We start from the raw sequence: 25,521 nt of genomic DNA, 5'->3' as shown, positions 1-25,521 counted from the left end.
TAGTTTGTATAAGAATTATGAATGAGAGATGAATTGATGTGATAAATGAGTGATGAATGTGTGTATTTATAGATGATTTTGGGAAAAAAATCAAAAAAATTCAGAAAAAATGGGAAAAAAACGGCCATATTTTTGGGATTTGGAAAATATTTTTTTTAATTTTTTAGCATTATTTAAAATTAAATACCAATTTTTTAAAAAAATATATAAAAAAGTTTAAACTCAACGGCTATGCCGTTGACGAATGGGAGCGCGCCACGTGTGCGTCCGCTGGCATGGACGTGCTCGATACATCGAGCAGCGACTACCGGTGGCGACTACCGCCGCCGCTGCGGATGCTCTAATACTTAAACTCCCCACAAATAAATCCAAACACTTAATTCCAAAAAAATGAATATAAAATAAAAACCAAGTAGTTATTTCCAACTGTGTAAGTAAAAGCTGCCAAACATCTCCGGCGTTTTTCTGGTCATCAATATACTAGGAGTACCATATTCGATCTATTCTGTGAATCTAAACTTTTAGAGTTGTATTAGTAATTTTTAGACTATTGACTTTACTAATTAAATTGATGACCATAAAAGAATTAGATGTAATACACACCATTAAAATGGTGAATATATAATCGGAAGATAACATTAGTGAATAAGATGATAAAGCAAAACACAAGAAAGTGAATAAGAAAATAAAGAGATGAAAATACTAGTGGTAATGCGGAATTGGAGTGAGCCACATGGCTGGAGCAATCCTGGAGGAGGAATAGGTGGGTTTCTGAGTGGGATAATAATCGATGGAACATATTTTGCCATTCACGTAATTATAGATGCCAATGTCGTCATTTCTTCCATCTTCGGCAATATAACTAACACCATCTTCGTTGAAATAAATAGAATCCGGGTTCAAGTTGAAGTCCGCCGCCGGCAGCGCAAAAGCGTGGTTGCTTCCCACAAACATTGCCAAACCATCCAACGAACCATCCATGTACCTCATTTCACCTCCTTTTTCGCGATTAATTTCATATACACGGAAACGAAGGGTTTTGTGATAAAAGCGGCGTAGATAGCTTCTCCACTCCTCGTCCTCCTTCTCCTCATCAACATCATCCTCCTCGTCGTCGTCATCGTCGTCGTCGTCGTCGTCATCAAAATCATCAGGTTCAAGATCCAACATAAAACGAATCACTAGAAATAGGCGGTCGGAATGCTCATCGATGACAAGATAGTTGAGGCAAGTGTGGGTCCAGGACCCGGCCTCGTCCTGTTGAAAGCAAACTTGGGCGTTCCATAGTAAGGATGAGGGATATTCGAGGTCCCAGCACTCGAGCGTCCAGACCATCACCGACTTGGCAAATAGGCAGAAGAGGTGGTTGTGGCGGGTGGAGTAACACACGACGGTGTATTAAAATCCTTGATGGGTTTTAATTGATAATTAAGCGCCAATGTAAAACTAATCTTGATCAAGGACTTTGATGCGCAAGAAGATACATGAAGCGATAAAATAATTGTCCATGTGCATTTATAAATCAGATGGATATTAAATGTCCATTTATAAAATATAGTCATTTCTCTTCAAACGAGAAATGTACTAATTGTATTTAATTTATGATGTTACAAAAATGAACTAAAGCTTCTTCACAAAGCTAGTATTCTATCTTTAGGAAACCCCAACTTCCTACAAATGATGGGACAAGTCAGAAACGACAGTGCAATAATAATACAGTAACAAAGAAACCTCCTACACGAGAAAATAACCACAATAATTAGTATATACTATATATATATATATACATACATCTACCTAATGGGCAAAAGAATAGGAAGTGGGGAAGGGAGGATTAGTACCAACTTTGTTTTTCTTACCAAATCCTACACCATCCCAGGAGCTCCACCAACAAACACTCCCATTAATTCTACCTCTGCAAAATGTGATGAAATCAAAGAAAAGAATGATGATGTTGGGATATTAACCGAGAAAAAGGCGTAGCCATAACTTGTGTAGAGTTAGTGGTATTAGCTTCCTTTATCAACGTCTACCCAAAAAATTTCTTCACCTCCAAACTTTTATTTTCAAGCAAGTATATGGAAAACTTTCCAACCTTCCAATACCAAGTTTTCAAGCATTCTTTAAGAAAGAGAGTTTCAAGTCTCATCATAGAATCCCTTATCATCCTTTCCAGGTAATGATTCTCAAACCGCAAGTTAAATCATTTCAAGTTTTTTTTAAGCCCGTCATGTTAGCATGAATTCATATAGAACTTAGAATCACAACCAAGCATGCTCCCAATTAATCAATCTTTCAAATTCATTTATTTTATGCTGAGCCTAATTTACATACAACATATGCAAAGTCTTAGAGTCAGGAAAAACTCCTAAAATATTTTCTCTTTGGATGATAAGCACCTTCGGAAATTTATAACAGGAAATCTAACCGTTTAAATGTAATTTCCTGCGGTCAAAGTAAAGATAGGGGAGTTTTTTACCTTCGGTTAATATTTCAGAACGATCGGACAACGTTTGAACCCCCGATCGTATAGAAAATCAACGCTGCTACTGTAGAAAACTACAGTCACTTCCGAAATTAATACTGGAAGATCTAACCATTAAAATTAATACTGTAGAAAACCACAGTCTTCTACCTTGGTTAAAATTTCGGGACGATCGGATATGAAACAGTGAAGTAGAGAGAGGGAGAGAGTTTCAGCGAGGAGAGAGAGAAGGAGACACGGTGAAGGAAATAGAGAGAGAGGAATGGGATATGCTGACTTAGATATTAGGCCATCCACAACGCTGTTCCTATACCGTTCCTAAACCGTTCCTTAAACCACTATTTGAGGGCCCCACTGTACTTTTTTACTCCATTCCTTAACTAAGGAACGGAACCTGCAACCCTCTGTTCCTTAACCGTTCCTTAACCGTTCCTTAAATTACTATTCATTCAATTTCATTTTTTATTTTTATTTCCAACTCAATTCAATTAAAAAAACAAACAAACTTTATTAAAAAACACACAACATTAAAACAAAGTTACAACTTAAACTTAAAAAAATAAAAAGCACACAATTAAAATCCTAAAAAAATAAAAGTACACAATAAAAAACACACAATTAAACGTGGGAAGATAAAAAAAACTACTCCTCTGGTGAATCACCTCCCGAAGGCGGTCGAGGTGGAGGGGGAGTCGGAAGGCCAAGTTGTGCCGCCATATGCACAATTCCGTTCCACCAGGCCACGTATTGGGAGTGCGAGAAGTGGGAAGTGTCCGCCATTGTGGCGGTCATGTACGCCACCATAAGTGTGTCCGAGCCTCCCTGCGAGCCCGATCCCGAGGCCGGCTGGCTTGATTCGCCTCGGCCCTTCCTCGCTCTAACCGCCTTCGCCGCCTTCGTCCCTTGCGGACGACGGCGCCCACGGCTGGATCCCTCGTACTCGGCTGCCGTACCCCCAACCTCCTGCGGGTCACCCTGGCTGGGCTCACCGGTGTCACCAGACGAGTACTGGCCTCTTGCCGTGTGCTTCGTTCGCTTTGAGGTTGAGCCCGAGCTGGAGCGGACACCACCGGCCCACCTTTCCTCGTCCTTGACGAGCTGCCAAATATCAACATATTTGAACTGTGTACCGGTGTCCTGGTGGAAGGCGCGCAAAGCCGCCCTCAGTATGTCGGCACCCGAAGCTCCGCTTTGGTAGTGCGCCGCTTCGGTGGAGCAGAATTTTTTGACCTGTAAATCGACACGGCCAAAGTGAGCACGGAGCATTGTATATTTGCGCTTCCGTGCCCCTTTCGGCTTAGTCTCGTGGTAGACATCACGGACCTTTTCCCAGAAGCACTTGGCGGCTTGTTGGTTCCCGACGATGGGATCGTACGAGACGGTGAGCCAGGCGGTGTACACCGCCTTTGTTTCTTTGTTGGTGTAGGGATGCCGGCCCAGATCCTCCGGTTCCTCCTCCTCCTCCTCCTCGGGTGCCTCAGACGCAGCCCTGGAGCTTCCACCGCCTCGGCCTCCTCCCTGGGTGGGTTCAACGGGGATATCCTCCCGAATCTGGGACAAACCCTGGGAAAGCCGCGAGCCGGAGCCTCGAGCGTAGGCATCCACATCGAAAGTGGGTGGTTGGTACCCACCCGGCGTCGCCGACCCCTGGGTGCCCGGCGTCGACGACCAGAACCACCAAGTGTGTTGTACATGTTCTCCCAATCGCCGAACGCGTTGAGATCCCACCCACCGGCGCCGCCACCACCGTAATTGCCGTCGCCGGACATTTTTTGAAGAGATTGAATATGAAAATTGGAGAGGAATTGATGTTGATGTAGGAAGAATAGATGTGTAGTTGTATGTAAAATGAATGAATTAGGTGTATTTATAGAATAAGAAAATAAAAATAAAAATTAAAAAAATTAAGAAAAAGTTAAAAAAACGGTAATGTTACCGTTAAATTTTTTTTTTTTTTTTTAAATTCGATTTTTTTAAAAAAAAATTAATTATTGCGTCATTGCTGACGTGTCCCACTCGCGGCCGGCGAGTGGGAAGCACGCACGCACCGGGATCGGCCACGTCGCCCAGGCGCGTGGCGGCTTGTTCCGTGCCACGTTACGTGCCGTCGGCACCCGGCACGGAATGGGAACGGAACGGGAGCGGAATGCAGCGCCGCAACGCGTTCCGCGGCGAAACCGTTCCGGCGGAACGGCACGCGGAACGCCGGCGGCACGCGTTGCGAGTGCTCTTAGGACCCCCCTCCCCTACTTAAGTGGGCTCCGTTAATTAAATGGGTTGGACTCTTTATAGTTTTGTTTGAACTAGTGTAAAGAAGCACAAAAATGCGCACATTTCGTCTTGCAAATAAATCTTTTGGCTAAGATTTCCCTTGAATTAATTTAAGTAAGTGACTTTGTATGTTTTTCAAGTAAATCCTTGAATTTATTAAATTAATTCCAGTAAATACTCACTTCAGACAATTCACACTCTACACACAATGCCAACACACAATACACACACCGCACATACCTTACACAGAATACACACTACCCACACTATACACAAAATACACTAACTACACACATTACAAACACACTATACACAAAATACACACATTGCATACAATACACACACTACACACATTGTACACAAAATATACACTACATACACTATTCACAAAATACACACACTACACAAATTTTACACAAAATACACACACTATATAGAAAATGCACACACTGCACACTCACTATTCACAAACTAAAATTTTAAATTTGGTTCAGTTTTTAGTTTGGTTCATATAAATTTTTTTCAAAATTAAAATTTTCGATACGGTTCAGTTCGGATCAAAAAAATCTGAAAACTGGAAAAAAATTTCAAAAATCGGAAGTGCGTGTAGTGTATGAAGTATGTGAAGTGTGTATAGTGTGTGAAATGTGTGAAATGCGTGTAGTAGGTGAAATTTGTGTAGTGTGTATAGTGTATGTAGTGTGTGTGAAATGTGTGATGTGTGTGAAATGCGTGTAGTGTGTGTAGTATGTAAAGTGTGTGTAATGTGTGAAATGCATGTAGTGTGTGAAATACGTGTAGTGTGTGAAGTGTGTGTGGTGTGTGAAATGCATGTAGTGTGTGAAATGCATGTAGTGTGTGAAATTTGTGTAGCGTGTGAAATGTGTGTAGTTTGTGAAATTTGTGTAGTGTGTGTGGTATGTAAAGTATATGTTGTGAATATATTGTGAAAATATGTAAGTTAATAACTATTTGAAATTTCAATTTTCTACTTTTGATATAGAATTCAAATTGTGTAATTGAAAGATTTGGAATTGCAATTCAATTCAATATCTAAATATTTTTGTGGAACCAAACATTGGATTTGGAATTCTATGGAATTGAATTGGAAGGAATTGAATTAATTGAATTATAATTTAATTCCAAATCCTATGTTTGGTAAAATGAAGAATTGATATAAAATTGAATTGACATGTTTGGTAAATATACACACACTTCCCATATTTCACACACTACACATATTTCACTCATTTCACACACTACACACATTTCACACATTTCACATACTACACGCATTTCACACACTACACACACTTCACACATTTCACATATTTCACACACTACACACACTACACGTATTTATCACATTTCACACACTACACACATTTCACACATTTCACACACTACATACGCTTCACACACTTCACATATTTCACACACTACATACACTTCACACACTACACACACTTCTTACCTTTCACACACTACACATACTTCACACATTTCAACTACACACACTTCATACATTTCACACACTACACACACTTCACACATTTCACACATTTCACACATTTCATACACTACACACACTACACACTTTACACACATTTTACAGATTTCAAGCATCCGATATTTGAATTTTTATTTTCAGTTTTAGATTTCTTTTTCGATCTGAATAAAAAAAACTAAAATTTTATAAAAGTTTAAACTGGGCCAAATTTGAAATTTAAGTTTGTGAATAGTGTGTATTATGGTTATAGTATGCATACTGTGTGTATTTTGTGTAAAATTTGTGTCGTGTGTATTTTGTGTGTAGTATGTGTATTTTGTGTATAATGTATGTAGCGTGTGTATTTTGTGTAGTGTGTGTATAGTGTGAAATATGTGAAATGTGTGAAATATATGTATTGTGTGAAATGTGTGGTGTGTGAAATGTGTTAACTGTGTGTAGTGTGTGAAATTTGTGCAGTGTGTAAAATGTGTTAAATGTGTGTAGTGTGTGAAATGTCTGAATTGGGTGAAATGTGTGTAGTTGGTAGTGAAACTATCTAATTTTATGAGTATTTGAAATTCCAATTTTCTACTTTTGATTATGAACTCAAATCATGGAATTGAAAATTTTAGAATTATAATTCAATTCCAATTCTAATTCTATACATTTTTGTGATACCAAAGAATAGCTCCAATTCCAAATCCATAGCTTCAATTCCATATTCCCAATTAATCAGAAAATTTTCAGCTGGTACTCGTCAACAGTATAGAGTATAGATACTTAGAAAACTAAATCTGCAATATGCTGGTCGGCATCGTTGTTTTTCGTCGGTCATGCAGCTAGACAGACATCTAGACACTAGAGCTGAATTAAAATTGTAAGATTACTTGTATCTATGAATTACCTGTTTTGTCAGGCTGGACCACTATCTATATTAAAAAAACTCTAAAAATTCACTAAAATGGTAATTTTAGATTTTAAAATTACCTGTATCCCCAGCCTATTATTACCTGTTTTTAAAATTAGTTTTTTAGATTGTAATTTATATTGTAATAAGTCCAAATTTTAGAGTTTTTTGAGTTAAGAGTTTTGTTTGTTCCGATATAAGTATATAATTTTGTATGCAACCATCGAGAAAGAATATTTAGTAGTAATGTGATTTTAATTTGATAAAGACACCAAACTATAATAAATGGGGGGTAAATGTTGATAACTAATCGAAATGCCACATTTAAATGGAGGAGTGAACCTCATAATAAATTTCTTGTAAATATAGGTTGTACATTTTAAGTCTATGAAGTTGAAAAAAATCATATTTTAGGAATATGGATAAAGAAAAAATTACATATATAAATTAAAATGAAGGTTGTATTGGTTTTTTTTATATCTCAGTATTATTTTAAGATGTCGAATACATGCAAAATTTCTTTATAATTGTAATGATTTTCTTATTTGATTAATTAAAATACACACACGCAGGAATTTTTCTCTCTCTTTTACCCCTTTTGCAAGAGACATCCCCTTTTTACTAAATGCTGCTTTAATTTTCACACATGATGAGTATTGGTTTTTCACCTCTGACCTCATTGAGCTGCAAAATTTCATTTCAGCTTCATACTTATCAAGCTGCAACCAAAGAGCTTAAACGGAAAGGATGACTTGGCCGCGCCATCCTAGCTTGTGAAAATGACAGTAGGAATCAATCAACTCTGGAACATTAGATTTGTCGATAGTCAATCTGTTTTCTGTTTTGGACGTGAAACTTGTTTTTTTGACAGTACTTTTCATTGATCTAAACTACATATCTTTGTTTTCATGGGAGATTTTCTCAATGATCAATAAATGCTTATTGTCCTGCTAAATGCTCATTTAGCTTCCATTTTTGTGCCCATTTTTACATCTTGAATCACATTTCTTTCCATATTCTGTCGCAGGGTGTAATAAATGATAATTAGTTTAATGTCATAAACTTTTGTAATTCGTCAACTCAGCATCTAAAAAAGGTCAACACAAAGACATAGTTGACATACTTATGTTGTTGTGTTGGCATTTTTAATACACTAAGTTGATGAGTTATCACATTAAACTAGTTATCATCCTAACACGATCCTTGTGTCATAACCTCAAAAAAGTATACCGGAAATTTGTTGGAGGAGGAGAATTGGAGATTTAATTAGCAGGAATTAATAGTGTTTTCTTAATCTCTCTTTCTAGATTTATGCTGTATATATACAGTCATAGAGATGGTGGAATTGATGTTGAAAGTGGAAAATCATATGATCTCACCGTCCACACGTTTTTTATTTTTCTAATATATGACCACAGGGTTTTATCTATGAAAACTAGATTTAAATACAGAAACGCAGAACAATATCATGCTTAGGGCATTTTTAGGTCATGGTTAGTGTATTTTTAGGTCATATTAACCAAGTATGACCTAAAATGATCTTAACATGACATTAAACTCAAATCTTATAATATGACGTAAAACTGCTTAATTATGACCTTCCGTGTTTTTGGTTAATTATTGACCATTAGATCATCTAATCCTAGGGCTGAGATTTGGTCTGCATTTCTGGATTTAAACACATACTTATTTTGATCATCTCCCTATGACCACATGCAGAAAAGAGAAAAAAATCATTTTATTCGTTTTCATATTTTAGTATTGAAATTTCAAAGAATTTTCGTCTTATACAAACGTGGTGTTTGAAGACCAAATGGTAAGTGAGTATCGTTTTCTGTTGGGTGGGTGGACCGTTTTGTCCTTGTGTGTTGGATCAAATGGCGATTGTGTCCCCAAGAGCATCCACGGTAGGCAAAAGATGCCCTAGATGCGCCAGGTGGCGTGCCTCGTTGTGAAAGGCAATGTGGTGTGAGTCATTGCAAACAATTGAGAATGGACGGAGAATCAACTCTGGAGGATTTAAGTCGAATAATCACACTGTGAAGTCTTATAGCTCCAATGCAAAATTTAATAAAATTTAATCAACTCCGAAGGATTTAGGTTAACTTTAATCCGCAAACTCGATCGAATAGGATCAGTTGGATTCCGCCAAAAAAGGGTCCAGCACACCTATAGTCAAACAATAAAAAAAAGGAAAGAGTCTAAATTAAATTTGTAGATTTAGTGCAACTAACAAGACGTTATTACTGAAATAATTTGAAAATATTAAATAATAAAATATACAACTCTTTCCAATTTTCTTTTTACTATGTGTTGTGCATGCAAGCTGCTCCTTTTTACTATAGTGAGTATATATTGGATTAATTGTATCCTCAATTAAAATAAAGAAAAAATAATTAGGTGGTGATTAATATCCTACATTAATTGTGAATAATATAGATCACAGTTTTATGTGTGATGCACGAATATACACATATCACATATGTCAAATTTTAGTACTATATATATGCTCCAATGAATAATGCCACACCACTATCTAACAAAGCCATGCCATCAAGCATTATCTCTTCATTATACTTAATTTAGATAATTTAATACTTCCACTTGGAACTTAGTATAGAGTGAAGATAAAAAATTACATAAACGTGACCAAATTATATTTATCTACAAACATAAAGAAAATTTGCAAACAAATCCACTAGTTTAAGCCAATAAGGTGAGCTAGGCAAATGATAATTATAAGTGATGTTATTAGGACATAATGTAACTCGCCACAATTTCAGTTCAAATAAAAATTGATTAGTTTGTTACTAGTTCAGTAAGTACTATATATTCATTTTCTTGTAACTAGTGTAACTTAAATTGAAGCATATTTAAGTAAGAATATTTTATTAAACTTTATTAAAATGATTCTAATTTTTTTAATAGTTCTCTGAATAATTTAATTTGAAATTTTTAACAATATTTATTTATGGGGCATGGAAGACCTAAATAGAATTTCACAGAATTTGACTCGTGTGATAGTCTTTAATGTGGGGATTGTGACCTCTTAGAGCATCTCCAATAAGAATAGGTCAGCCATAGCATAGCCACAAACTCCTCCTGCCACATCATCAGCACTAAAAACTCCTCCTGCCACATCATCAGGACAAGCAATTGGACAAGCAATAAGTCAGCCAAAGCCTATCCACAACAAACAAAATTATAAAAAACAAATAATTAACAATCACATAAAATACGAAATTAAATTTACGACACAAATACGAGAAAATTCAATAATAATATTAAAATTTTTAAAAGTACATTAATTAAAAAAATTACATTAATTAAAAAAACTCCTCCTCCGCACACGAGCCCCCGCCTCCGCCTCAGTCGCCGTAGCCGTCGCCGTCGCTGTTGTCGCCGCTAGCCGAGACCCCCAAATCTGCGGCATTTGAGCCCGCGTCTGAGCCCCCCACCTGTGCCGCGGCAGCATTCAAATCGGCTGGCATACTCACGAGCATTGCGTGAAAAAAACTCTTCTCCTCCGGGTCAGTTGCCACCCTCCAGTCAGCTATGATCTTGTACATCTGTTGGCGTGTTTGTTGACGCGCCAAGAAGACGAGCTCGGCTGTCGAGCTGCAAACAGGGGGGATGCCGAATGAAAATGACTTGCAAATCGCGTATATATAGTGTTTCGAAAATTAAATAAATAAAAAATCGGTTGACCGATCGCTCGCCGATCGGGAGCCTACAATGGCGGCCAGCCGATCGGCCAGCGCATCGGCCAGCGCCCGAGAATCGGCATGTGCTCGCCGATTTTTTCGCCGATTCGCCGCTCGCAATGGTTCGGCGAGTGGACCGGCCAGCGTCGCGAATCGGCTAGCCGGTGCGCTCGCCGCCATTGTGGATGCTCTTATGGACTTGGACAGCCATTAATGGCCTCAAACTCAAACGTTCTTGAAATTCTATGATCCACTTTAATTAATTCCTCTAATAGTACTACTTTTAGGGAGTATTAAATATTTCAGCTTGCAAAATTTTTTATATATTTTGTGGATTTTTATTACAATTATCGTTGCTACTTAATTTATTACTAGCAATTTTTATATATGACCGTGGTTAAAAACATTAGTATAAATGAATATATTTTCACATTGTATACTTGTTTGACTAATTTGATTATTAAAGGGGTTTTCCTTATTTCCTATGTGGATCGAGGTTGGACTTGCAGCTTTGCGATTTATTTATGCGTATATAATGTGCACAAAAAAATAAGCAATTTAATTTCATAATTTAGCATCTTTGCATTGACGATTCTAGGGTTATGTGAAGTAATTTATTTCATAATCACATGCATACTATGATAAATTAATGAATTATAGTCAGAATCCATGCATATATAGTGATCCGATGTACATGTATTTTAAAATATATTTTTTCACACGTTTTAAGATGTCTAATTTCTAGCTTGATCTTATGATCTTATCCATGTTGTTGAAAATGTGCAGAAAATTAATAATAGTATCAGACTCACTCACTGATAGAAGAAAATGTAAATGTATTCCCTACATAATTAACCTTTCAAAACAAGAAATAGCACTGAAAATATTTTATACGTATCACATATAATACGTTCAAAATTCTCTATAGTACCTAAAGAGATATATATATATGAATAATTGAATACTATTTGTGATCATCGTCCTCGTTTAGCATAATTAGCGTTAATGTTTATATTCTAAAAAATTGGGAATTAATAGTACTCCGTATTAATTACTACCCAATCCACGTACGGGAATTGATTTTTGGCTTTTCATAATTATTTTATCTTTGACTCGTCAAAAAGTTTTAATTAGACTAGAAAAATCGAGACATGAGATGAGAATTCTTTGTATTCCAAATTTTGTGTGTATACAACTTGAAAAACAGTTAATCAATTCAAACAATTGACTATTCCAAAAGCATATAGACTATAATATAAGGATTACTACCTATGATAACACGTACTAGTTTAATTCAAGATATTACCATTAATAATAATCATAATTTTTTTTGGTGGTTCAGTGCATGTCACAATGATTTTAACATATTATGATTAAAAATAAAATAAAAGGGATAACCGGGTTTTGAACACTCACAAAAGGCTTAAAAATTAACTAACATTATTATGTAAATGTAAAATTCAACGTCTGATTTTTTAAAACTATACAAATGCCCGTTTGCAGAGACATTAAAATAAATATCTACAGTCATTGTATTGATATTCCCACTTGTGAAAATAATTAAAATAAATTATGGTGAAGAGCATCATTGTCAAGTGTCAACTAGCAAGCATTATTAAGCACTTGAAAGTTACCAAATAACAGGAGTTTTTCCACGTACAAAAGTAAACAAGCTGACATATTCCACTCTTACTTTATTTTTTTCAGTGTAAAACATAAATATTTATACTACACATGCTGACATGCATATACGAATCTTGGAAAAAAAAAGTGGCAAAATTTCACGGAAACTAGTCGTGGTTACAAGAAATTTCATTTACTTTCTTTTTAAGTAATTAAATAGGTTCACAATCCACTAAATTATTACCTTGACATGAGTCACATTCCATTACAAAACTAGTTCTACGTAATAATATAAAAACGTGATGTATATTTCATTCATTTTTTTAATTTAAGTTTTCTTTACTTTTTAAAAATTTGTGCAAGCCAAAGCAAGACTATAAATAGGAAGAAGGGAGGGTTGGAACATTTTAATAAGATCTAACATAATACTCTAAAGATTGTATAATATTTATGACTATTTATTAATTGACCTTGATTACGTGATCTACTAAGGTTATATAACTTGTAGGGTCAAACGATTATCTATAAAAGTATGAGGACTATTGTGCAGATACTACTTTGGATAACTTTAATTTTGTTATGGGTGAAATTAAAGTTATTATAAAGTTAGTGGCTTATTCTCTAAATACATGGTTATTGTCTCCACGGGCAACCTATAAATAGGTCAATAGATTCACATTCCTATTGATCAGACGTATTACTACTTCACAGATTATAGATAATATGTGAATGCCTTGTCATTTGGAAGCTAATTTTCATACTTCAGAATCAACATCATGAATCCGAATCCATGTACGCTTCCGCTTTATGTTTATCAATCTTATTCAACATGTATGATTTGTGTGATAAATTATGTGAATCATTATCAGAGTCAATACATGTTGAAATGAATTGATAATTGGTTAATTTATAGTTTTGTGTTGGATTCGGTAATTATGTGATCAATTCGGATGAAAATTCGAAACTGTGTTCAATTCATCCGAAATTGATTGATTCAATTCATTCAAAATTGAAACTGTGTTCAATTCATCCGAAATTAATGTTTGATTCAATTCATTCAAAAGCTTTACAATGGTGGTTTATGTTTTAGTGCGCGGAAACCAATACTTGATTGGTTTTGAACAATTGGTTCAATTAATGTTTGATTCAATTAATGCACGAAACCGTTGATCACGCAAACCAATGTTTGATTGGTTTATGAATTGATTAATGCATGAATTTTTTTTATATGGACCTTTTTACCTTAATACAATATAGTTGTTGCTTTCATTGAAAGATCTTGTCCTTAGGCGTAAAAGACATCGTATATCGAATTGGATACAAAATTCATGCATTTATTCGTTATAATTTGTGCTTTTGTTTCTTACCAGTTACCAACACAAATCTTGAGCTATGTTTCAAAAGTATTTGTATTGGCCCTTTTAGGCCTCTTTGTAACTTTTTAAAATTTCTCTCATCTTTGTTCTCTCCAATTCTTATTTGAACAAAATGAAATCGAACTCCAACAGAAAAAATCCGATGTGGGATGAGATTTAATTGCGTCCTCAAATAGCTACACAAGGAATAAGATTTCACACTTCCATAATTTTATTTAACAACAAAAATTTTACAAAATTAGTTATCTACGTGCTTACATAATAGTATAATAAAAAAAGTTAATTCTATCCCTACTTTTATCCCCATTTTTATCTCAAACTTTGACGCTTTAAATTTATTAATTTTATTCCGGTGTTTTTAATATATAGATCTTTTTAACTCAAAATCAATTCAGAATTTTTTGAAGCTCAATTAAAAAAATCATTTGTCACGCAATCTTGACAACTTCAATGGTATTTTTGTCATAGTAGTATAAATTATCGAGTTGGACGTAAAATAAAATATTAAGTAAAATTATGTACTCCATTACAAGTGGAGATAATTTGATAGAGGATGCAACCGTGAAATAAAATAAATAAACTCTTTTCGATACATCTACCAAAGGAATGCAGCATATCAGTATGCAGAAAAAACAATGTATGCATATTATTATGCAAATTAGTTCGAACTATGTACTAATGAAAACAATAGGAGGATAATCAAATCAAATCAAATCAAATCAAAATCTATGATTAAAACCAAGGGGTGGAGCTTCGTGTTTTGATTTTTTCTTGTACAACTTTTGTGGCCCAATGAGTCGGAGGCCTAAAACGCTAGCCCACTACATAACCTTAACCTAATTTAGATAATTAATTTATTCAAATAATAATAATATACATGAATGTATGTATGTAATAAAATTTAGATAAATAATAATAGTATAAGTTTAATGCAAGTATTCACGCAGCCTCCTCCTTCCCACCGCCCGGCTACTCCAGCCCTAATTTGTTGCTAAATGTGAAGAATAAACATAAATAAATTAATAATGAATTTACAATGAAAATCAGAAAAATGATTTACTAATTAGCAATAGTAGTAAACAAATGAATTAATTAATCTAGGCATAGAAATCTACTATCGCGTGGAAAAAATATAAATGGAAATCCAAAAGTACAAGTTAAAAAATAACTATGGAAACCCAAGAAATAATGGTGCAGTAAAAAATAGCATGGAAATCCAATCACTTGTTGCATGTCTCACCGCCTACCGCTCGCGCTAAGACTATGTTTATCAGTAATCATCCAACCCAATTCAACCATCCACATTTTCAATATTTAATTAATAATTAGTTTTTATCTCCTCCACATCATCAATATTCATCCAACCCAACCATATCAATAACCATACAATTATATATTATCTTATCATATTATTTTTAAATATAATTTCTATTTGTTTTAAATTATTTTTTTTGTAAAATTATTAAAACACAAAAATTAACAAATTATAAATATAGAACGCTTGTTCGTTGAAAAAATAAAATAACACTAAAATTATACGTACATTTATAATGTTCCCATGTATTTAACATATCTTGATCAATTAAATAAAAGAATCGGAATAGATAATTAGTCGGTGGGCATAAGAACATGATATTGTATAGTACTCTAAGTAGTTTCATGTTAATAGAGTCATTTTTTTTCTAATTTCGGAAAGTTACAAGTTAATTGAGTCTTTTTTTTAAAAAAAATCGGAAAGTTACAAGTTAATTGAGTCATTTCTGTTTTTGGCAAAAAATAATTTTCCCTTTTAAATTTATTCTCTCTTTATCTCTCTTACTTTATCCACCATCCATTTAACACACTATTCTTAAACTCCGTTCCGAAAAGAAATGTCTTTATTAACAAGGAATGGAGGGAGTAGTTGATTACAAAAAACCATGGGAGTATAATATGAAAGATAATTGTTAATGGAATACTTGAATAATAGTAGTACAAGTTATTGTTGAGTACAAACATATCCCATATTGGAAAAATTGTAAATGATATGGAGTTCTAAAATAAAGATTTAATTCGTATTATTTAAAATTTAATATAAAATTAACCAAAAATTAATTAAAAAATTACTACTATAATTTAAATGAAAATAATAGGTATACAAGGAGTAGTCCATATTTCTCCAAACAAGGGCACCGGGTTGTCTGTGGGTCCTAAGAGCATCCACAACCGTGCTCTTGCCAGCGGCACGGTTGTGGGCCCGGGCGGTACTATTCATGCCTGCTCTCTGGCAAGAGCACAACACCCACAACTGTGCTCTTCCGCAAGGACGAGCACAATTAATTTAAAATTCAATTAAACAATAACATTTCCATAATATTAAAATTCATCTAAAAACCACAATAAATATTACAAATGACAAATAAAATTAAACATTACATAATTAAAATCCTAAAAATGAAAAATTACATAATTAAAATCCTAAAAATTAAAAATTACATAATTAAAATCCTAAAAATTAAAAAAACCACTACTCGTTGCCGAATTTCACCCACATGTGGTTGATTAGGTCTTCTTGTAGTTGATTGTGGATTCGAGTATCGCGCATTGTGTGTCTTGTCTCGATCCTCTGGCCAACCGTCGTATGCTCGCCTCGGCGTGGGGGAGACCTCGCTGTTGAGCTTCCGGCTTCGTCCTCGTCGTAGAAGCTAGCCGCCCTCGGCCCTTCGTCGGCTATAATCATGTTGTGTAATATAATACACGTGAACATGATGTCGGCGATATTATTCACGTACCACAGCCGAGCCGGGGCCTTCACAATGTTGAATCGAGCTTGAAGGACCCCGAAGGCTCTTTCGACGTCCTTCCGCGCTGACTCTTGACGCTGCCCAAAAAGAACCCGTCTCGGGTCGTGCGGGTTGTGGAGCGTCTTCACGAACGTCGACCACCTTGGGTAGATACCATCGGCGAGATAGTAACCCATGCGGTATGTATTTCCGTTGATGGCGAAGTCGATCGCCGGTGCTACACCATTCATCACATCATTGAAGAGTGGTGAAGAATAGAGCACGTTCAAGTCGTTGTTGGATCCGGCAACGCCGAAATATGCATGCCAAATCCATAGGCGATAGTCGGCGACCGCCTCAAGGATAAGTGTTGGGCCGCCGCCTTTGTGACCGCTTAAGTGTTGCCCCCTCCAAGCAGTCGGGCAATTCTTCCACCTCCAATGCATGCAGTCAATGCTGCCAAGCATTCCGGGAAAGCCATGGACTGATTCGTGAAGACGAAGCAACCGTTGGCAATCATCGGTGGTGGGTGCCCGAAGGAATTCATCCCCAAAAGCAGAACGAACGCCCTCGCAAAAATTCTTTAAACAAAGGATTCCAGTGGACTCACCGATATGCAAATACTCGTCGAAGATGTCGGCCGTTTGCCCAGTAGCGAGTTGTCGGATGGCACACGTACACTTCTGCAACGCCGTGATACTTTGCCGGCCGGCTGCATCTACACCTGTTTGAAAGTATTCAACACGTGCGGACAATGTATTGATAATTCGCATGAACAAGCGCTTTGACATGCGAAAACGCCGCCTAAAGTAATCTGCCGGAAACCGCGGATGGTCGGCAAAGTAGTCGGCAACGAGCCTTTCGTGGGCTCCCTCCCGGTCACGATGGATGTAGCGGCGATTTGATCTAGTGCGTTGAGGAGGATGAGCAGGGGTATTCGCCGCGACATATGCTTCGTAAGCGGCACGGTGTTGTTCGTAGTATTCTTGTTCTTCGCGCTCCGCTTCCGCCATGAGATGCGTGAAATCCATTTGATGTTTTGAGTGAAGGTTGAATGTGTTGATAGTTTGTATAAGAATTATGAATGAGAGATGAATGAGAGATGAATTGATGTGATAAATGAGTGATGAATGTGTGTATTTATAGATGATTTTGGGAAAAAAATAAAAAAAAATCAAAAAAATTCAGAAAAAATGGGAAAAAAAACGGCCATATTTTTGGGATTTGGAAAATATTTTTTTTAATTTTTTAGCATTATTTAAAATTAAATACCAATTTTTTAAAAAAATATATAAAAAAGTTTAAACTCAACGGCTATGCCGTTGACGAATGGGAGCGCGCCACGTGTGCGTCCGCTGGCATGGACGTGCTCGATACATCGAGCAGCGACTACCGGTGGCGACTACCGCCGCCGCTGCGGATGCTCTAATACTTAAACTCCCCACAAATAAATCCAAACACTTAATTCCAAAAAAATGAATATAAAATAAAAACCAAGTAGTTATTTCCAACTGTGTAAGTAAAAGCTGCCAAACATCTCCGGCGTTTTTCTGGTCATCAATATACTAGGAGTACCATATTCGATCTATTCTGTGAATCTAAACTTTTAGAGTTGTATTAGTAATTTTTAGACTATTGACTTTACTAATTAAATTGATGACCATAAAAGAATTAGATGTAATACACACCATTAAAATGGTGAATATATAATCGGAAGATAACATTAGTGAATAAGATGATAAAGCAAAACACAAGAAAGTGAATAAGAAAATAAAGAGATGAAAATACTAGTGGTAATGCGGAATTGGAGTGAGCCACATGGCTGGAGCAATCCTGGAGGAGGAATAGGTGGGTTTCTGAGTGGGATAATAATCGATGGAACATATTTTGCCATTCACGTAATTATAGATGCCAATGTCGTCATTTCTTCCATCTTCGGCAATATAACTAACACCATCTTCGTTGAAATAAATAGAATCCGGGTTCAAGTTGAAGTCCGCCGCCGGCAGCGCAAAAGCGTGGTTGCTTCCCACAAACATTGCCAAACCATCCAACGAACCATCCATGTACCTCATTTCACCTCCTTTTTCGCGATTAATTTCATATACACGGAAACGAAGGGTTTTGTGATAAAAGCGGCGTAGATAGCTTCTCCACTCCTCGTCCTCCTTCTCCTCATCAACATCATCCTCCTCGTCGTCGTCATCGTCGTCGTCGTCGTCGTCATCAAAATCATCAGGTTCAAGATCCAACATAAAACGAATCACTAGAAATAGGCGGTCGGAATGCTCATCGATGACAAGATAGTTGAGGCAAGTGTGGGTCCAGGACCCGGCCTCGTCCTGTTGAAAGCAAACTTGGGCGTTCCATAGTAAGGATGAGGGATATTCGAGGTCCCAGCACTCGAGCGTCCAGACCATCACCGACTTGGCAAATAGGCAGAAGAGGTGGTTGTGGCGGGTGGAGTAACACACGACGGTGTAGTGGCCCTGGCCGCCGCCGACGGAGAGCCAGCTGCCTCCCCGTCCGTGGGCGGGGAAGCAGGCCGCAAGTCTGTAGGAAGGTTGGTAGTGCATGATGGCGCGGCAGGCGGGGGAGTCGGGAGAGGAGGTTAGGATGATATACTGGCAGGGCTCAGTGGCGTCGTCGATGTCGGGGAGCTCTATGTGGCAGCCGGTGATGGGATCGAAGAGGAAAGTCTTTCGATTGTCATAATTGAATGACGCCACCCAACCGTGGGAACATCCCATGTGCTTCACCCGCCGGCCTTGTGCCCACGCCGGCGGCGGCGCAGCTTTGTCGATGCTCACCACTTTCTTCTCGGTAAGGCTGTACAACTCTTTATATCCGACTTCGTAGGGTGACGGTAGTATCAGGAAAGGGGGTGATAATTTCGGTGGCGATGGCGGCGCCGGCCAAGTGTTGCCGCTCATCCTCATTCCACAGAATATAGATCGGAGGATGGAGGAGGCCATTCTTTATTGTAAATCTTACTATGTCAATGTCGCTATATATAATTAAATCAATGACTTCTTGGCTACGATATATCATTAATATATTCAATTCAATCAAATTTGTAATTTTAGTAGAGTATCTTCTTCTTTTTTTTCTAGATCTTCTGTATATAACAATTCAAATCTTAAGTCATAAATATAGTACTGCTTATTTGAGTAATTCAAAAAGATTTCTTTTATTGAGAATATTTTGTTAATATAGATCATTACCCCAATCCTTAGTCACGTTTAACTTACTGAGTTATTTTAGTATTTTTTTCTCCCTCACATCTTTCGTGTATACAGTATACAAAAATCAGCTAGAAAAGAGATCTTCCATAAATTTTGAATTCAAATTAATCAACGAAATAAGTGACAAAACAGACTGGGGAAACAGCCTATTAAAATTACTTCCATTTAAAATTAATTACAAGTAATTTTAAACTCTAAAAACTCTAAAATTTAGATCTTGAATTGCAAAGATTTAATGGAGCAAACGCAAATGGCTAAGAAATTACAATTGCAATCTGCTGCAAGCTCCACCACAAAACCATTTTCAACAACAGTGGCTACAAGCTTCCGCGCCATATATTTTTCTATCTTTACAAATGACATTATTCGTAAACCACTTGGCCACTGTCTCCTCCCCCTCGTCCTCGTCCTCATCCTCCTGTCGCGAGGCAGCAGCAGCAGCAAGCGCCGCGTTTCATTGGATCGTTCTGGTCAGTTTGCACTTGGAGATGAACATTGTGTCTGAGTAGTTGAGGCTGCATAGCTTCAGAAGCTCGGCAGCGCGCTGCTTGAGGGCTGGACTGCAGCCACTCTGGATGACGAGGAGGAGCTTCGCTGCAAGGCCCGCGTCCACAGCTCTCAGCGAGCATTCTTGCGGGGAGAGGTTGCAGACCGAGCACAGGATTGATAGGGCGTAATCCGTGCAGCATTCTGTTATCCTCATGAGTAGCTTAACCATGGTTGGGATTGTGTTCGAACAATCCTTCAACGCTTGCTGCCCTTGTGGCACGGACGAGAGGACGTCCAATACGAAGAGGGCTAGCTCGACACACTCTGGATTCAACACCGGGATCAGCTCTAACAACTGAGGTATAGCTCCGATGCTCACAATCAAACTCCGGACCTCTTTGAGCGTGGAAATCGACTTTAGAAGGGTAAGGCCAGGCAAATGGCCGTTCGGGTGCCTCTTATTCCTCACTAGCCTCATCAACGCAACCAACAAGCTATGGCTCGAGACGAGCTCCGTTCTGAAATCCTTCTCCTCCATCAGCATCTCAATCAACGTTACACAATTGATCTTAGTCTCGATCGAGCCCTCGTTCAAAACATCCACAACCGATGAGACCTTCGCAGGCTGCATCAAGCTCATCTTCGCCTCCAAAGTGAGGCTCAGGTTGACAAGAATCGCTACGACCTCACACCCTACAGCGTAGGAAGTGAAAGGACCGAGCAAGGATGAGACAAGGGCCACACCGCCCTCATCCACCACGGTCTTCCTAGCAGTGGAGTGATTCGCCACGACTCTCTGCAGCTCCTTGAGGGTCTGGATTCGCGCCTGGCCCTTAACCCTCTTGAGATTAGCTAGGAGCTCGGACGCCCTGCCCTCAGCATCCTCGGACCTCTTCTTCATTTGCACATACTTCTGCGAGAACCACGTGTATGTCAAGTGATGCAACGTCGTGTTTGGGGTGACCGTGTCGTCCCATAGCTCCTGCATTGTGGTGGGGCAAGTGTAATGCCCCATACTAAACCATTTCAAGATGTTGGACCTCTCATAGGTTTGGCCAGTGCAGAGTGTCGCAGGATCTTGCATCGGTTCAAGGGAAATGGGGCAAATGAAAACTGAGGGAACCTCACACAAATTGAGCTCTTCAATCATCTTTTTCAGGTCCAACTTCTCACCGCCACCACCAACACCACCGTACACCGCCACACCCCCCAAAACCCCATCCTTGACCGCGGATTCCACATCAAGAATACGCCCATCACCGCCACCATCAAGGCCAAGAACACCACCATCTTTCCTAGAAGGCTGAAACATAGGCATTTTGGCAAAACCCTATTCCCAATTTCTAGCAAAATCAAACCTTTTCCTCACTTAATAAATGAAATAGCAAGGAATCTCCACAATTAGGCCTTTGAAGAAAGCACATTATATCAAGTGAAAAAGAAACTACTTCTACACATCAAGTGTGTGTGTGTGTGTGAAAAGGGATAAACAAGAAATTGGGGGAAAATTTTCCTCAAAGTACCTCACTTTCATTGACATTCACAAGCAATAATGCACCTTTTGTATTTCCTCCTTCTCTCTCTACTCTCTCTCTCTTTTTCACTTTTTGTGATTTGCTATTTCACCAGTCAAAAGACTCATCACCATCATCACTCAACACATCATGCAGCATTCATATTCAAGACTCTCTCCCCAGAAAAAATTAAAATCAATTACCTCTTTCTTCCCATTCAAGCCTCAGAAAAAAAAAAAGATGAGAGGTAATGAAGTGTGTGAGCAACAACGTCCACAAAAGCAGACAGATCCAGAAAACACAAAAAGATCCAATTTTTACCGCAAAACAGCAGGAAATGAGGAAATAATTCGGACCCAGATCATAAAAACCTGAAGAAATGAGGATTGAAAGGCCACCCAGATGAGATGGCAATTAGAGTGAGAAAATTAGAGGAGAGAGAAAGGGTATCTCCACCAAAGGGCTCCTCTCTTCCTTTTCTTTTTCCCCCTTTGTTTTTTTAGGGCAGTCCCACTTGTTTTTGCTCATAGTCTTGACTGAATCCCATAAATATTCAATTTAATCTAAAGAGAAAATAATTACATTATAAAAAAATCTCTTTGAAAAAGCCAAAATGCGAACTTCAACAGTGTATTTTAATACAGATATGAAATTCCAAAAAAATAGAAATAAAATATTACTAGTACTAGTATAATTAATTTTTTGGTTTTTGAATAATAAAGAGAAAAGTGAATGATGCAAAGGACACTTGACCGCCGTGACAGTGTTGCCTTGACTGTACTCCCGTGTGGTTTTGACTGCTTTTCGTCACAACCCAATCAAATTGCGGCACGTTATGATATTAATTAATTAGCTACATAAAAGCAATTTCCCTTCATAAAGTAGCAATTATTATAAGGATTCTTGATTAAATTACAATACGCTTTCAAGACTCGACTCCTTTGCTCATTCCATGCATTAAATATATGTTGATGTAACTAAATATTTCAAATCCACAAATTTGAAAAGCTTTACAAACTTTATATAATTCCGAGGCATTTTTTAAAAAACTACCCCCCGGTTTTTATTTATTAGGCTATGTAACTACCTAAGTTATAAATTCATATTTAATTGATTATTTGCAATTTAATTATAAAGAGGAAAAGATGTCGTATAAGTTACAAATTCATATTTAATTGAACATTTGTCAAGAAATGAATTGTTTTATAATAGAATAAGAAAAGAAAAAAGTGTGTAGGAGTATAGCTGTAACGGGATGAGAATTAAATGCGTCACCAATAAATAAAATAGAATGGGTGAAATTTCTAAATTCAATAATGCATTGATTTATTTTTTCCTATAAAAAATATAGTAATAATAATTTATTTATATGATGTTAGAAAATTAATCTGGTGGCAGGGATCCACGAGTGGAACAGCGCGCCACGCACGTGCGAGGTATGTAAATTTAGTGCAGTAATTTTTTAGCTAATGACATATATGCCCCTAAGCTTCATGCAAATGATTTAACTACACTCTTTATTGGTTTCACACATTATGCATGTATATGAATAGATATGCTATTGTTATGATAAGAAAAAGAAATCAGGTTGTGTAAATTAGGAGTATTATGTAAATAGAATTGAAGTGCTATGCACATTTATGTATAATAATTTATTCAAAAGCAGGAATATATTTATAAAAAAATAGAGTAAATCTGAAACATTATAATTTCGGGCTTGCAGGTACCCGATTAGTCATATTTGGGTACCCTCATAGGTTATTAGGATACCTAAATTCACTTGCGGATCGGGTATATGTAGAATATTTTTGGGATTTTGGGTTCCGGTACCTGCATTTGCATGTCTAATTTAATCCATAGAAATCATAAAAGTGTATCTTACATGATGCCCCTATATTTCAATGTAGATGTGTCACTTTCCTTTTTAATTTATCCCACAACTAATGTCAAGTTTATTCACATTAATATATAAAAATATTTTTTTCTCCTTATTTAACACAACTTAAAATCTTGTGTTATCACCTAAGTTTGATATTTATCTTTTGACTGAGGGAGTATATATAAATAACTCATCAAAAAATCGTCATCAACTTCTTCTACATTAGTCTTTCAATAATGATGGGTAAAACTTTTATATTTTCCTTGTAATCAATAAATAAATAGAAAGATTTTCATTTCTAAAAAAACAAGAGTAAATAATGGTGGAACCCATTGATCATAAAGAAACAAGCATAATACTTTAATTCAACTATATTTTAAATATAAGAAAAAGTATATTAAAGTGACAGCGAAGCGTTTGACTGTGACATCATTTGGGTTTGAATGAATCGGCCTTAGGTCATTCACAATAGGAATAGTCCAATAATAGCCTAACCACAAATTTCTCCTGCCACATCATCAACACTAAAAATCCTCATGTCATATCATTAAAACAAGCAAATAGCCCAGCCATAGCCTAGCCACATCACTAGCCACATCACTAATAACAATTATATAAAAATGAAATAATTAACAATCACACAATATACGGAATTTAATTTACGAGACATATACGAGAAACATTAATAATACTATTAAAATTTTAAAAAGTACAATAATTTTAAAAAAAGTACAATAATTTTAAAAAATTACAAAAATTAAAAAAAAGTACAATAATTCATTCCTCGTCTCCATCGTCGTCTCCTTCGTCGCTGTCGCCACCATTGCCTCCGCCTCCGTCGCAACCGTCGCCGCCGCCTCTACTCCCGCCGGTCTCGCTCCATGCCGCCTCCAAATCCTCCTGCATGCTCAGGAGAAATGTTTGAAGCAAACTCTTCTCCACGGGGTCCACCACCGCCCGCCATTCGGCCATCGTCTTGACCATCTGATTGCGTGTTTGTTGACGCGCAAAGAATTTGAGATCCGCTGTGGATTGGCCAAGGGAGGATGCCGACTAGACCTCCTGTGAACCCCCGGATGCCCCCCTCGCCTCCCGTTGAGCCCGCTTGTGCCCAACCGGGCGAGTTCGGCGAGCGAACGAACGAGGGGTCGGGACCTCTTGGGCCGTCTCGGGGAGGTCGTGGGAACCACCGCTGCTGCCGCTGAAATCACCGGTATAGTTCAGTCATTGCTTCTTCGGCCAGCCAGCGTCGACACCTACTCGGAACTTCTCGGAGTCGTTCAGCACAAGATAGCAGTTCCAGTAGATGAAGTCCTTATACAACCCGGGCTGGGGGAAGGCTTTCTCCGCTATCCTCATGCAGTCTTCCTCCGTTTAGCCACTACTCTGCATGCAGAGGGCGTTGGCGTACAAACCAGAAAATCGAGAGACGACAGCCCTGATTCGGTCCCACCACTTCCGGCAATCCTCCCCGTTGCGTCGCCTCCCCTCCGGGCAAAATCTCTGGTAGGCTGCTGCTATCTTGCCCCACAAGTTGACGATCCTCTGGTTGTTAGAAACGAAAGGATCGTGCAAACACTCACACATGCCTTGGACAGCATGACGTTCTCCGCATCAGTCCACCTTCTCCGTACCGAGCCGTTGTCCTCACCCGGCTGCGACGACTCCCCGACCTCCTTCCCCTTGCCCTTCTTCTTTGGGGCGCCACGACCATGCACTGCTCCCCCCGTTTGAACGGGAGTATCCGGAACTCTGAGAATATCAAACTCCAACT

General features: G+C 37.7%; 2 protein-coding genes and 1 long non-coding RNA gene across 3 annotated transcripts; 1 reads left to right on the top strand and 2 right to left on the bottom strand.

Annotated features, from left to right (window-relative positions):
• Positions 1–539: 539 nt before the first annotated feature.
• Positions 540–19,595, bottom strand: LOC121788687. Its single transcript, XM_042187304.1, has 2 exons — positions 19,038–19,595; positions 540–1,332 (listed from the first exon to the last, which is right to left on the bottom strand). Exons 1-2 carry the CDS (start codon positions 19,593–19,595, stop codon positions 703–705), a joined length of 1,188 nt encoding a protein of 395 aa, XP_042043238.1. The 3' UTR covers positions 540–702.
• LOC121788688 lies at positions 1,852–8,110 on the top strand. The gene is made up of 2 exons (XR_006047887.1): positions 1,852–2,176; positions 7,859–8,110. It is a non-coding gene; the product is annotated as an uncharacterized LOC121788688 (long non-coding RNA).
• A 469-nt stretch (positions 19,596–20,064) lies between the features above and the next one.
• LOC121788698 (U-box domain-containing protein 30-like) lies at positions 20,065–22,409 on the bottom strand. The gene has a single exon (XM_042187313.1). The coding sequence runs from the start codon at positions 21,670–21,672 to the stop codon at positions 20,320–20,322; it is 1,353 nt and encodes a 450-aa protein (XP_042043247.1). The 5' UTR covers positions 21,673–22,409; the 3' UTR covers positions 20,065–20,319.
• Between the last annotated feature and the right edge of the window lie 3,112 nt (positions 22,410–25,521).

This window comes from Salvia splendens, unplaced genomic scaffold (genome assembly GCF_004379255.2).
Source record: "Salvia splendens isolate huo1 unplaced genomic scaffold, SspV2 ctg1120, whole genome shotgun sequence".
NCBI lineage: Eukaryota > Viridiplantae > Streptophyta > Magnoliopsida > Lamiales > Lamiaceae > Salvia > Salvia splendens.
This window is presented reverse-complemented; position numbering and strand designations above follow the sequence as displayed.

Excerpts from the sequence above, each read along its gene's own strand:
- LOC121788687 (XM_042187304.1), bottom strand. The coding sequence starts at position 19,595 with ATGGCCTCCTCCATCCTCCGATCTATATTCTGTGGAATGAGGATGAGC. Across the intron at positions 1,333-19,037 it reads TATTTGCCAAGTCGGTGATG|GTCTGGACGCTCGAGTGCTG; the intron begins GTCTGGACGCTC and ends AAGTCGGTGATG.
- LOC121788698 (XM_042187313.1), bottom strand. The coding sequence starts at position 21,672 with ATGCCTATGTTTCAGCCTTCTAGGAAAGATGGTGGTGTTCTTGGCCTT.